This window comes from Leptinotarsa decemlineata, unplaced genomic scaffold, assembly GCF_025532065.1.
Source record: "Leptinotarsa decemlineata unplaced genomic scaffold, Ldec_3_MD MMD2_tig00026282_RagTag_RagTag, whole genome shotgun sequence".
Classification (NCBI taxonomy): domain Eukaryota; kingdom Metazoa; phylum Arthropoda; class Insecta; order Coleoptera; family Chrysomelidae; genus Leptinotarsa; species Leptinotarsa decemlineata.
The window spans coordinates 23,467,786-23,483,907 of NW_027412668.1; the positions used below are offsets into that span (position 1 = coordinate 23,467,786).

The following is a 16,122-nucleotide window of genomic DNA, read 5'->3' on the forward strand; positions in this document are numbered from 1 at the left end:
TTAGACTAGTTCATGAATTGAACGAAAATGATTTCGAAAGACGTATCGAATTTTGTGAGGGTCTCACTGAACGGATGAGCTTGCATCAGAATTTCTTGTATAAAACGTGTTTTTTGGATGAATGTACGTTTAATTCGAATGGAGAGGTGAATCGGCAAAATTGTCGATATTGGAATAATACGAATCCTTATTTATACCGTCAACTTCATACCCAACGACCTCATGAACTGAATGTTTGGGTTGAGCATCTGGCGCAGTAGTAGAGAAACTCCATGCATAAAAACCTGCAGACCACGGCTGAAAAACCCGAAAATAGCCCGAACACACTTAATAGTTTTTTTCAATATCATTTTTCAAATTCCAGTACTTGTGATGTACTGTTTGGAACCTTTGGTGTAGTAATGAATATTACTGGAGTTTTTTCCCAACAACACCTGTTCGAGGTAACACCTCGAAACACGTGTCGAAGTGTTAAAATAACGGTTTGGTGTTGAGAAAAAACTCCAGTAATATTCAAAGATAGAATTCGCACTGATTTCTTCATACTCAATGTGTTTTCAAGAACACCAGTGAATTAGATAGGAACTTGAAGTTTTCTGAAAACTTCTGAGGTTTCTCATAATGAAACAACTAATTGGTGGTGATAACGATGTTTCCATTGTACCGATTTCAAAAATCATGAAATCACGAAATATCAACAAGATTTCACATTATGTTGGATTTCTTCATCTTGCGACATCCCAAATAATACTGGCCTAAAGAAAATTTCCATAGCGATCTCCTTGAATTGAGCATATATGAAATGAGAACCGAATTCACAAATGTCGTTTTTTTTCTGAAGTTGGTGGGGTGAACAGCACAAAGTCTAAGATACCTAAAAAAATAATACTACCTGTACATTCCGAAATATTTCAAATGAGCTGACTGTGAGAGATCGAGAAAGCAGAGGAACTCTGGATGAGACAATGTCAACTGGAGAATTTTACTGAAGGTAATTGAAATCTAGATAGCGTAAGACAGATACAAAAAACTAGAAGCCTTCTCGATTTTCATGTCAAATTGATAGACCCCGAGTACTTATACTTGGTGAAAAAACCAACTCAGTGAAGACTATCAACAAAGAACCAAGAGAACCAGTTATTTTGTATTCTGAAATTCAGACACTGAAGACGAGATATATCTATGATTGGAATACGCCTGAAATTTTGAATATCCAATTGATGGTCGAGCTGCGGTGAAACCGGCTCTATCAAAATATCAGAAATATAGGAATAAAAATACCACCACCGTTTCAATTATATTCGACATCGTGAAATCATCTTTAACCTCCTGTGAACACTCAACTCTTATGGCTTTATTGAGGATTGAAGGACAAGATGGCAGCTGAAGGCTATCTTCTGTGACTATGACACAATTTAGTTGTGGTGCAGAAGATTTAAAGAAAGATATACAGAACGTGAAAAATTCCGATGTTGTGAATGCTAGATCATCTGGAAGAATCGAGTTCAGATTCACTTGGCCTGGTTTCTCATATATGACAGTAGCATGGAATAATTTCGAAGGATTTGTATGGAAAGTTTCTCGAGAAGAACGAACTTTCTGGTTGGAGCTGAGTTAATTCCGAGATTCTTAACATAGGGAAAAGTTATCCAGAAGATCTTGAAGCAATCTCTCCAAATCATTTCCTTCTGGAGTTGTGGGAGGAAATGAATCGTGCATACATCTAAATCCAGACAAAAGTTGATAACGTTTGGAAAAGTTAGGTCAAATAAAAATATGTTCTCAATATTAGAACGAGGCAGTTGAAAGAAAACCTGGAAATATACAGGCCGATTCTTTTATCATGTAACATTGCAATATTCTAAACCGTAACACATACGAAGACGAATAAACGGGAAAAAAGGTAACTGTCATCGGGAACAATATAATGGTAGAAGAAAATTTACGGGGACTCTCGTCCTTCTTGAGTTATATGGGAAAATAAAAAATGCTGTTTTTCGTTTTTTTTGAGAATATCAAAACATGGAAGAAGGAAATGTTTGTATTCGAAGTGTACAATGATGCCATAATGATAAATATTCGATTGAACGTTTCGTATCAATATGACGACCATCAACTTTTTTTTTAAATACGGCCTGTCTTTTTTATTACAGATGTTGATAAAGAATAAATTCACAAATTATATTTTCATAGCGTTTCATTTGAAATAACTACCCGTGACAACAATTTTAAATTACGGTCCTGTCGTTACTGCTTTTGAAAATTATTTTGATTTCTTCAAAACATAATTCGGACAGACTACTAAATTCGACAGGTTGGTACCCTAATCAATTTCAATTCGTAATAATTTTATAATTCTCAATTCTGGAAGTAACGAAAATATCAGTTTTTGGTCAAAATTCGATTGTTGTATAATTCGGTATGATCAAATAGCATCCCAATTCATTTACCATCTTAATCGCGTAGGCTTTGCTTGGTTTCTGTGGCAGGAAAAATGAACATCTAAATGTTTAGACGATTAGAAAGAAATTTGCGGGACTATGGTGCATTCGACGGGAAGAAAACAAGTAAATGTGTGGTTACTGGAATTGTGAGGAATCATATAAATGTTATGGGTAAGTAAATATTACCACATAGAAATTGACATAGTGAAAATATCTTTTTTTTTCAATTTAGGATTGGCCAGTTACAAAAATTATGGTAATCAAGATTGTTCTTTACGAGAAATTGCCCACCAAATGTGGATTTCTGTAAAATACACCAGAAATATTTTGAAAAAGAACGAATATAAATGCTACAGGATACGCAAAGTTCATCACCTCCATGAAAAGGTTTACGGAAGGGGAGTACGAAGTGGTTTAGACGTAGAAATAGGGAAGTTGGAAATATTTGTAAAAAAATAATATGGACGGACGAATAAAAATTCACCAACAATGTTTGGTTTAACGGAAATATCCATTATAGGTGGAATAATATAAAATGAACATTTACATAGGGAAACCAACTTCCAAGAAAAGTTCGGAATAAATGTTTGTTTGGGAATTGTGGGAACAAACCTCCTTGGCCCTTTCTTTCATGATGATCATTTGAATAGTGAAATGTATCTTCATTTTCTATTTGATGAATCTCTATTGCTACTTATATGAATTGCCATGAAATACAATATTTTCGATAGAACGGCGCTCCTCCCCATGATGCAGCAATAGTAAGGGAACATTTATATGCAATATTCCAAAGAAAACGGATTGAAAACAATGGACCAATTAACTGGTCAGCTCGATCCTCAGATCTTACTCCTTTAGATTTTTTCATCTGGGGATACATAAAGGATGAAGTTTTTCCAAGATCAAGTACATATATCGATCATCTCAATTAAAAAATAAGTGATGAATGTATTAGTATCACACCTATTATGCTAGAAAATTACCACAGAAATTGTCTAGACCGACAACTCATGTGCATTCAACAAAGAGGTGGTCAATTCGAGCATTAAATGTAGATTGCCATGCAGGTTTGATTTTCCGTATTGGTTTCATTTTTCCCGAAAGTTCATGATAAAATAAATTGTTTTTCTGTTTGATTGTTGTCACTGATGATGGTCGTTATTTCAGATAAAATGCTATAAAAATATCAAATGTTATATACACTTGGATTGTGAATTTATCGCTTTATCAATATCTGTAATAAAAAAGACAGGCCCGTACTTAAAGAAAAAAGTTGATGGTGGCCATGTTAACACGAAGCGTTTTATCGAATATTCATTATCACATCGTCGTAGTACACTTCGGATACAATAATATTTTTCCTTTCCACTTTTTGATATTCTTCGAAATAACAATTCTTTAAAAAAACAGCATTTTCGGTTTTCCCGTATAACTTGAGAAGGGCGAGAGTCTCCGTACATTTTCGTCGACCATTGTTCTCGATGACAGTTACCCTTTTTCCCCATTCAATCTCCTTCGTATCTGTTACGGTTTAGAATATAGAAATGTTACCACATGATAAAGGAAACGGTCTGTATTCAAATTGATGATTTTGTTATATAGAATATAGATGCCCAGTTGCGAAAATCTATCTATTACATCTAGAGGGAATGATATTGAAAGTTGTTGCAATAGTTTTCATTATTTTATTTCTTGCTTCGTTTTTAAATTTCCCTTACGCTATATTGTTATGAAAAACGAAGTCAAAAGTTATTTTTTAGGAGTCGTTCAGAACTTGTTGGACTGAACAATAGTTTGATTATCAATTCCAGGAGAAAAATAACAAGAAAAGTCATCAACAGTACTGCTTTCTCAAAACTTTCTCTGAAATTTGTTTAATGGTGATCGGATCCAGAACGTAGAACTGATTGAAGAAAATGAAAAGCTTCGTCAGCAGTTGAAAAATATTGAAAGAAGACAAAAAAAATATAACTTGATAATGTACGGATTGTGTGGCGGAGAATCTAATACGTACATTGATGTTTTGAATTTATTCAATGACACGTTAAAAATTTATTGCGGGAAACAGAATGTTCGCGATATTTATAGAATAGGAAATATAAATGATGATGAACATCCTCGACCCTATTGTTGTGGAACTGGTGAATTATAGATTGAAAAGTAATATTTTCCAGAGTTCAAATATCTTGAAGAATTCAGGATTATATTTTGCCAATTACTATATTGCGGAAGATTATAGAGACAGAAAATTTCTAAGCAACCAACTTAAATTAGCACGGATTCAAGATCCCCGGAGCAAGGTTAAAAAAAATCTTCTATACTTTAACCATAACTCGTATTCCATCGAGTCACTTAAGGCGAACCCATTGAAGGAAGCAACTTCACTAAATCCTCCTGCTGAGATATCGGCTCCTACCCCAACAAATTAGAGAAGAGATCGTCTGGGAGGTCGAAGAAATAAAAACTATTCGTGTTTGTTATTATTTGAATTTATTGATTGTATTGTATTTATTTTTGCTATAATTATAATTGATTGATAGGTTTCCTTTTGAGTTCATTTTTGGTATATTAGATTTCGATGTATATACAAGATTTTTTCCTCTCATAGGCCTTTTTGGCATGTAAGTAGGTCAGAAATATGAAAATAAATATATGCCATCTGAATATAAGATCATTGGTCGCTCATTATAATGATTTCGTAAATTTAATTTTGTCAAATGATTTCGATATCATCACTCTAAGTGAAACTTGGCTGAACAATAATTGTCGTACTATAGATATTTGTTTACCTGGTTACAATGTCGTGCGAAGGGATAGGAGCGGAGGGACCAGAGGAGGAGGATTGGCTATTTATTTGAAAAACACTCTCAAATTTTCTAACCTTCCCAACAATGATAACATTGAGGATTTGTGGGTGAGTGTGAGGTTGCAAAACATGAGTTTTGCGGTAGGTTGTATTTATAAGCCGCCTAAATTGAACCTGACAAATTTTCTCAATGAATTTGAAAACAGTTTGATATCAGTTGTACCTCAATTTGATGAAATCATCTATATGGGCGATTTCAATGTGGATTTCGCAAATTTCAATAGTTTTTCTGTTCGGAAGTTGAATGAATTACTGGGTTGAAGCAGATAGTTAACTTTCCTACAAGAATATTTCAGAACACCTCTTCTATTTTAGACCTGATAATTGTTTCAGATCAATGCCAAGTTACAAATTGTAGTTCTCTTCATGTTACACACATATCTGACCATGATTTGGTTTATTTCACCCTCAACCTGATTGGTGAAAGTGAAAGCAACAAAATTATTGAGTACAGAGACTTTACAAATATTGATGAAGATCAATTATGTACTGATTTACAGTCAATTCCGTGGCATCATATTTATGGCTTGGATACCATTGACAAAAAAGTAACTTTTTTCAATGAGAACATGAACACCTCACTGGAATTACATGCGCCTTCCAAAACAGCTTCCATTAGGAAAAAACATAAATCGTGGATTACCGGCAATATTAAAATTATGATGACAGAACGCGATAAAAAACTTAAAAAATTCAAACGAACCAAAAAAATTCGCGATTTTGAAGAATACAAACACCTTAGAAATTTCACTAATAAATCAGTAGAGAGGGAGAAAAAAGTCTATTTGAATTTTCACATAAGCAGCCATGCTAATAATGCACGGGACACCTTAAAAAAACTCAACATATATTATAAGAAAAAGAAGAACGATTTTCCAGATCATTTTTCAGATGTGAATGACATAAATTATTTTTTCATAAACTCAGTTCCCACTGCCGGTAAAGGCTCGGACTTTGAACAGTACTACAGTGGTCGATGTAAGTTGGAGTTTTAGCAGAATCGAGAATAACGACATTTTCAAGTATTTACTGACAGTAAAAACAACGGCTGCAGGTGCTGACGGTCTCAATATAAAATTCATCATATTATGTTGTCCATTCATAATTGAATATATCTCTCACCTCTTGAACTTCTGCATTGAATATTCAGTATATCCATGGAAATTGGCTAATGTGATCCCATTACCGAAATGTGAGGTGGTTAGTGAGCTCAAAGATCTGAGACCAATAAGCATTCTACCCGTTGTCTCAAAATTATTAGAAAGAAGTATAAAAGATCAACTTGTGGAATTCTTGAAAACATATAATATTTTGCCGGATACTCAATCTGGATTCAGAAAAGAACATTCTGAATGTGACAGATCGTATCTTCCAGGCAACTGACTCGGAAATGATTACTGTTCTAGTTCTCTTAGACTATCCGAAAGCTTTCAATACCCTAAATCATTCTGCGCTGAAACATATTCTAAGATATACTGGACTCTCAGAAGAATCTGTTTTGTTTTTTGATAGCTATCTAAGTGGTCGAAAGCAACGAGTTGTACTCAATACTAGGGTTTCTCAAACAAGAGAACTGACATGTGGGGTTCCACAGAGATCCATTTTGGGACCAATTCTCTATGTAATTTTCACAGCATTTTTCAAAAATGTTGTTTCGCATTGTTATCTAAAAATGTATGCAGATGATACTCAGGTGATGTATTCCTTCCACCCATCAGACATAATGAATGGTTGTCAGAAAATCAATGAAGACCTTGATAGAATTTTCAAAATATCCAAAAGATCATTCTCTCTCATTGAATCCAAACAAATCTAAGGCAATGCTGTTCGGGAGGCGAAATGACAGACTTCTTCACCAAAAAAATGTTTGTGTTACTATCAATAACATTCCTGTACAGTTTTGTGATGTGGTGAAGAATCTTGGGCTCTGGATAGATTATTCCTTACGATTCGAAAAGCATATATCGGAATGCATTCGTAAAAGTATCTGGAAACTGAAAATTTTGTTTGGATCTCGAGCCACATTGAATTTGAATCTTAAAAAAAATGCTTTGTGAGTCTCTAGTTTTTTCTACTTTTACTTATTGCGATACAGTCTATAGCTCTTGCCTTACGGCAACATCCATGCAAAAAATCCACAAAATCCAAAACTATTGTCTCCGTTTCATCTATGGTATTCGTAGGCGTCAATCCATCAGTCATAAGCTACGAGAAGCCGTGTGGCTAAATATGAAATCTCGCCGAAAACTTCACTGCTCCACCTTATATCACAAAATAATCACTACCCAAACTCCCTCCTACCTTTATAGAAAGATTGTGTTCCGCAATGACGTTCACAATCTTAATATAAGATCGAAAGGTACTATAACACCACCAATCCATAAATCATCATTGTTTGAGAGAAGTTTTTCCTATAATGTATCGACCACTTACAATGCTATTCCAAATGCTTTTAAGAATATGAAACTCTCCTCCTTTCGAAAAAATTTGTTTGAATTTATGAAATCCTCTAATATCTAGAAAGCGGATATTTGAATCAGCACATATATCTATAGTTTCACTCAATTTTTATTAGTTATCTGCGATCTTTTGTTCTTTTCTTCTGTTTGTCCAAAGGTTGAGTGGAAGACCATCTTTGTGTACTCCAGGTGCTCAAGATGAACTCCGCCTTTTCAGTTTGCATAGGAAATGTTGTAGCGTATTTGATACATTTCATTTTATTTTGTAATCCTGTGTTCTACTGAATAAAGAATATTATTTATATTTGGGCCTAACCGGGTATTTGAGATCAAATAGTTAACTACTTCTTGTTGGGTTCATACTCTGTTATAGTGTCCAATCAAAATAAGATAAACGTATTCTCTTCTCAATTTTTTTAAAATTGGTGAATCGATTGAATATTAATGTGTTATCATTGCAGAAATGTTTGTGATGATATAAAGTTGTTTTCCAGGATAAGAAACTACTTTCTTTCTATAAACTATTGATATGCAGGAAAATTTATAAAAGAGAGGTTGCTTTATATCAAAAGTTCACTAGAACGTTAAGATGCGCATCTCGAAGTTAAGATCGACTTATTTCTTGAGAGACTGAAATTATTTTGGGAAAAATGCTTTTTTGCTTTCACTTCTCAATCTCAATGTAGAAATGGGATAGAAAAAGCCGTTTCGAAATAACTACGTTCATATGAACATTGAATTACACGAAACAAAAATATTTCCGAAACAACTATTTTCACTCAAACTCAAAATCTCATAACTCCTAAAATGAATTCAATTTTATACTCTTTCCCTTTTTTAGATAATGGATTTATTCCTCACTTCATGTACGCAACAACAATGAAATAAATATCAGATATTCAGATATTACAAATGTTGTTTGACATGAAAACTAAATTTACCTGAACTATGTCTCCATGACTCTGGCCGTTAGCAGTGAACGTGAGATGACACAGGAAAGGAAGTCTTGCATCCACGGACTTAATGACACGAAGATCATAAGTTTTGGTCACGTCTCCATAGTAAGTCCGGTTGCACACTGAAATGAAAAAGGATGTGTTTAACAATGCATGCCTTTTTCGAGAGTAAGGGTACTGAATATGCAAACTTTGAAGGTTCTTTGAATATGTATGTAGTTTCTGCTTTGCTTCTGGTATATTTTATTCAACAAATTGGTCGATTGAAGTTGGTAGTGGCTCTCAGTGGAATCTGAGAACTTGTTTCATATTTTAAGAGCAAGGAATGCAAAAAAATGAATGGTATTTCTAAATCACCATTGAATGTATTGGCAAGTATATCATCAGTGTGAGAAAATATTTCTTGTTCAAGTTGTTGAAACTGCAACTAACAAAGTGACAGCAAACGTTCACCACAGATTATCGAATTTGGATTCACTTATATGGATTTTTACACATGCATCATCAATTTGTACTTTGAAATGCTGTTTTTATCAGTTGGGGAATGGAACAAACATTGTTTCGTAGATGAACAATTTAGTTTTCTGATTGATTCGACCGTTACTTGATGGAGAACCATAGTAATTTCATAAACTAACCTCACGATTTGATCTCCACAAACTTTATTTGAAAAAATCACATGTTCATACGTTCCACAAATCACTGTCAAAAAATTAAACGAATTGAGCGTCTAGGTTCTGCCTTACCCACCATACCCCACAGACCTCTCGTCAATTGACTACCATATTTTCAAGAAATTCGATTACTTTCTCACCAGTATCTTCGTCAATCAGAACAACGCAAAAACGGCCTTCGTCGATTTCATCGAATCTCGAGCACACAATTTTCATGCTGACTGAATTAATCGACTTGTGTTGCGTTGGAAAAAATATACTGATTCAAATGGCGCTCATTTCGATTGAATTGAAAAGTATTCACTGAGATATTAGAGTTTAAAGTAAACTCATAAAAACGAGCAACACTTTTGAAACAAGCTAATATATTTCTTCAGTGGTACTTGACTGGAATATGATTTCAACGTTCAAATTCAACCATCCTCAGTGTGACTAACACTGAATGAAATATCCAGAGGAGCTAGTCTTTTTTTTTGAAGTTGAGTGATACGTTCAGATGTATGACTCGTCAGCTTTTCAATGTTTTTGGGGGTCATCGACTTGTTTTAATGATGTGTTCATATCGCAGAAAAAATTGATTCGTTGTATTGCTGGTGTCTCTCGTACATCTAGTTGTAGAATTTTTTTTAAAACCTATCAAATCTTAACCTTGCCGTGTTTGTACAAATTTGAAGTGTGTGTTTTTGTATTTTGTAATTTAAACTCTTTTAAAACCAATAAACAAATTCACAATGTTAATATAAGACAGCGGAATGATTTACATGTGCCATTTTCAAGAACTAATTTTTTATATAGATCATCTACTGTAACTGGGCAAATGTTGTACAATAAACTTCCCCCGAAATCAAATCATGTATAACACTGAAAGCATTCAAACAATGTCTTAGGAAGTACCTGTTGAATGATGGATTTCATTCTTCGAAAGAGTTTCAGTCTTAGTTTTTAGTTTTATTTTGTGACAAATTCTACACATGTATCAGCATGTCTTTAAGAAAATAAAGTGTTATTAATATTATTATTATTAAAAACACGTTCTCTGTAAGTGGCCGTCGATGGATATCTCTCGAATACTTTCACCATCAATGCTCGTGTTTCCCAGGGATCCATATTGTCTCTCATCCTCTTTTTATTGTATATCAACGACTCGTTTGATAAAACAAATAATCCAATATATTGCTTTGTTGATGGGAGCACACTTGTCTCGTCATTCCATTTGGATTCCAGGACATCGGCTACGGAGGCACATCTTCACTGGCGAGGTTGTATATCTTAATGAGGATTTAGAAGTGATTTCGAATCGGGTTGAAAGTAACCAGGTTCAATTCAGTGCCACAAAAACCCAGGCATCGGTTTTCTCCAAGAAGATAAATGTCTTCGAACCGGATATAATAATGTCAGGAGAGACAATTCTGCTTTCTGCTTTGATAAGTATGTTGGGGAGTTGAAATGGACACCAATATGTCTTGGCACAATCATGTCGTTGGAATTGCAAAGGCTGCTTCTCAAAGGCCTGAAACACTGTTCCGAACCAGGAAACTGTACACACCTCAACAACTTTTGATGAATTGAAGGGGTTATATTTTTAGGAGTGATTCATTTTTGGGAAAGAAAGTGTTTGGCTTTCTACTACTCCATCTGATACAAAAAAAGGAATGAGAGAATCTTCCAAAGAAAGGAAGGAAGTAATCAATTTGAAAATAAGTAACTCTATACATGGATGTGAAGATCATGCAAAGAAGTAACTTTCAGACACAAACTGAAAAAAAGTCCTCCTGAAACAGCTACTTTCATATAAACATTGAATTACACGAAAGAAAAAAATTCTTTCGAAACAAATACTTCTATATGAACACTGAATTATACAGAAGATACTTTTCTCTACTCAGTTTGTATATCAAACATTTGTTGTGGAATAAGAATCAGATATCATTCACATGAGTTCTACTTTGAATAAATGGTAATAAATTGTACTCACATGGAACACTGTCACCCTCACTGGTATACACCGATGTTTCGCCTTGAGACACTTGCCCTAAGGCTCTTCAGTACCAAATTGGATAACATTATAGAAAATACACACACTCCATTCATGAATTACGATTTTGAATGTCACGGAATAAGCTTGATCTGCTTATGTCATCGATGACATCGTAATGAGATTCATTCACTGGGATTGAATCAAATAGGTGAATGAATGTCATTACGATGTCATCGATGACATAAGCAGATCAAGCTTATTCCGTGACATTCAAAATCGTAATTCATGAATGAAGTGTGTGTATTTTCTATAATGTTATCCAATTTGGTACTGAAGAGCCTTAGGGCAAGTGTCTCAATGCGAAACATCGGTGTATACCAGTGAGGGTGACAGTGTTCCATGTAGAACTCATGTGAATGATATCTCATTCTTATTCCACAACAAATGTTTGATATACAAACTGAGTAGAAAAAAGTATCTTCTGTATAATTCAGTGTTCATATAGAAGTATTTGTTTCGAAATATTTTTTTTCTTTCGTGTAATTCAATGTTTATATGAAAGTAGCTGTTTCAGGAGGACTTTCTTTCAGTTTGTGTCTAAAACTTACTTCTTTGCATGATCTTCACATCCATGTATAGAGTTACTTATTTTCAAATTGATTACTTCCTTCCTTTCTTTGGAAGATTCTCTCATCCCTTTTTTTGTATCAGATGGAGTAGTAGAAAGCCAAAAACTTTCTTTCCCGAAAACTTTTGATGCTTTATAAAGCTCAGATCAGACCTTCTTTGGAATACTGTTCTCATATATCGAGCTCCGCCCCTAAACATAACCTGAAGCTGCTGGATTGTCTCCGAACTGGATATAATAATGTCAGGAGAGACAATTCCGCTTTCTGCTCTGATGTTGGAGGTTAAAATGGACACCAATATGTGTTGGCACAATCATGTCGTTGGAATTGCAAAGGCTGCTTCTGGAAGGCGTGAAACACTGTTCCAAACCAGGAAACTGTACACACCTCAAAACTTTTGATGCTTTATAAAGCTCAGATCAGGAGATCCGCTCCTAAACATAACCTGAAGCTGCTGGATTCCATCCAGAAAAGAGTTATCAGCCTGATTGGAGACGCGAACATCACTTGCAAACTTGATAGCCTGGAACATCGAAGAAAGGTTGGAGATTTGTCTCTCTTTTATAGATACTTTCACAGGAAATGTTCGAGTGACTTGGCACATTTGATTCCACCAAGAGCACATATCAGAAATATGCAAAGGACTGTGGCTGATCATCCTTTTGAGGTTCAACTCAGTACACTTCGAACTTCACTGTTCAAGAACTCTTTCATCTGGAGAACTGCGTTTATGTGTTATGAACTTCCTGAGAACGATTTTTCAAATGGATATAATTTCCAGCGATTCAAATCCAATGTGAATCTCTACTTGTGTTGTGTCTTTCAAAAAAAAAAAGAAGAACAAAATTGATAATTCCTAGTGAATGACAGTTTTTGCAATTCTTCAGTGACCTCTATCGATAATATATCGAAATTGCGTCCAGTAGTTGAATTTGTAGGGAAATCGGGAATCGCAGGGTATTAAACAATAAAACGTGCGTAGATTTTGTGTTTTATTGTCCAATACCCGACAACTTCCCTTCAAACTTCATCAATAATTTCAACAGTAAATTACGTTATTTTTTCTGTAGGTCAATCATTTGATGTGCTCAAAAATGTGAAATTCCTTATTAGTGCTTAGTATTCGGTGGAATTTTCCTGGCTATGAATTTACTGCAGGTAATAAATTCTTAGCGATGGTTCTTTGTGCACATGATGAAGAATTTATACATAACTTTCATCATTGACTGATATCCATGACACTTTTAGAATAATTCTTGTAATCTGCTACAAAACAAATTGTTGAGATCAAAGAAAGGCTGGAGGCATGTTTTCAATAGTTTTTATGGCCAGATTACTTCTCTACACCTGATACAAACTTTTTTCTTCCTTTTCTATCGCACTTGTCTAGAGGAACATATAAACCCAAAAGTTAAACAATGCATATATTTTTAGAAGTTGAAGTGCTAGAGACTAGAGTTTAATAGCTGTTTCAAGTGTGTCATTGACGAAGTTTTCCGCTTTGTAGTACTTTTGTGAGGACTTTTTTCTTCGGCTTTACGAACTAGTATAACAAAGGTTTGGCATCAAGCTGATATTTTATAGTCTGAAATACTTTTCTGCTTTCTTTTAACTGGATATTAAGGGGCGTGGAGGGCGATATACTCAGAAAGAACTGGTGACATTCAATAATAAAATATTTATTTATGACCGAATACTGGGCCATATTTTCTACTTGACGCACCTATTCCTAAATTGGCTGAAGAAGCAACGATCATAAAAAATAAAGTCAGGGGGATTTGATTCATACCAATAAATAACTAAAAAAACGGATCGTTGGAATGGAACTTTGTTAAATGCGGTTCGCTTGTTATTGGTTTTATAATGGAAATTGTTTTTTCTCATGCATAAATTATATGTTGCTCATTTCATTCTAACCATTTATGAAGTTATAAAAATAGAAAAATCAATTTCTATTTTATTTCCTTTGAGCATATTTCTAAGTAAATTGTGAGTATGTCACCCTTGAATTCACATAGTTGATGGCAGTGATTTCAAACCATAGGTATACATGTGAATTCGCATTATACTTTTTACAGAAATGTATTGTTGCGTGTAGAATGGATGTGAAATACAACATAATTAGTTTAAAAATACTTTCGCAGGCAATGTTCACTTGCTTGGAAAAAAATGTAAAATTTTAGTACTACGACAGTTACTTCATAATTTTTCACATGATTTGTTAATGAATATAGTACCTCATATGCCAAAAAATACAAATATGATGTGAAAGAAAGTTTTTGGCTTTCTATTACTCCTAGAATCACTGGATGAACTGCTGATGGGAAGCAACGTTCCGACAATTGCTGCTGGTGACTTTAATGCCAAGCACAGACTATGGAGCAGAGCCACAAATCGAAGTGGCCAAGCACTCCATGCGCATGTTGACAGGCATGAATATCTAGTTCTGGGACCAGATGAGCTTACGTACTATCGCGGGCAGACTAGGCCTGACGTACTAGACATGGCGCTTCTCAGAAACGTCTCTCTGACTAGCGAAATTTACATTTTGTTGGAACTGGATTCTGATCATAGTCCAGTAATCCTGGTATTGGGCGATGATCTTCCTTCTCCTGATTATTGTATGAGATCTTTGACGGATTGGGATATCTTCACAACCCAGCTCGGAGAGATGCGTACCCCTCCTAAGACACTTCGCTTTCCCGACGTGGCAGTTGAGCGTTTCGAGTTTTCTGTGAATGATGCGTTTCGAACGGCCACCTTCAGGGTGGAGTGTCCGCTGAGGAGCTACAATGAGTTTTCCCCTCGTATCAAAGTCATGATACGAGAGAGAAATCGCCTGAGAAGGCTCTATCAGCGAACCCTCTTCCCAGGAGATAAAATTGCGGCAAGTACAATGGCCAATCAAGTCGAGCAGGCCATCATTGATCACCGAAACGAAAGGTTGGAATCCTTGGAATCCTTCGAATCTGTAGGTGACGAGCTTTGGCGAGTCACCCGTAGACTCAAAGGGAAGAAGACTGCTCCCTCACCTCACGGAGAGCGCGGAGTGTGCTACTACTCCGCCAATAAAGCGTTGGCTTCTGGCAACACGATGGAACGTCATTTTCAACTTAACGTTGACGACAATGACGACATCGATCGCGATATTCTGCTGAAAAATCGGGTTCACCGTATTCTCAGGGAAGATGATGATGATAATATCTGCCCGGCTTCTGTGGAGGAGCTGAAGGGTTATATCAGGGCCGCAAAGGCCAAGAAAGCTCCGGGGGTCGATTCAATAACCAACAAGTTATTGAAGAAGCTTCCGGAAAACTGTGTTAAAAACCTGCTGTACATCATCAACAGCTCGTTGACCCTTAGATACTTCCCCAGAAGGTGGAAACATGCGATCGTCGTCATGATCCCAAAACAAGGTCAGCACTTGCTGTTCCCACAGAACTATCGTCCGATCAGTCTGCTCTCCTCGGCGGCTGAGCTGATTGAAAGAGTCGTTCTGCAAAGACTTGAAGTTGAGAACTTCACAAGAGAACACTTCACTGAGTAACAGGCTCTAAGGCTGGTCGAAAATACCATTCACGAGGTGAACTCTAACAAAAAAGTGCACATTGTACTGTTAGACATCTCGAAGGCCTTCGACCGTGTATGGCACGAAGGTCTCATGCAAAAATTAATCGTGTTCGACCTGCCTCGGGGCATGATCCAATGGATTGAGTCTTTCCTGAAAGACAGAACATTTCAGGTTAGAGTAGAGGGCTCTCTGTCTGACAACAGAGAGATCCTCGCTGGAGTGTCACAGGGGGCCGTGATCTCTCCTACGCTGTAGTCACTTTACACCAGCGACCTTCCAAAGCCTGAGCGTATGAAGATATCTCTATACGCAGATGACACGGCTCTCTTCTCGTCTTCCATGGGTCGAGAGCTCGGCGTCGTCTACATGTAACGTGCATTGGGCGACTTCGAGCGCTTGATTGGAAGATCCGAGTGAACCCGGACAAGATTCAGGCGATAACCATGGGAAGATTGAAATCTTCTCCAGCCAGAAAAGTGACAATCTCTGGAAGGTAGATCGACTGGCAGGCGCGGGTAAAGTACCTTGTTCTTCTAATAGACCGT

General features: G+C 35.9%; 1 protein-coding gene across 1 annotated transcript in view; it reads right to left on the bottom strand.

The window, feature by feature from the left end:
• Window positions 1-16,122, bottom strand: part of LOC111516192 (uncharacterized) — a 267,285-nt gene that overhangs the window by 132,554 nt on the left and 118,609 nt on the right. Inside the window, exon 2 of the mRNA XM_074180109.1 lies at window positions 8,711-8,847. Coding sequence (XP_074036210.1) covers window positions 8,711-8,847 — 137 coding nt within the window. The remainder of the gene's footprint in view (window positions 1-8,710; window positions 8,848-16,122) is intronic.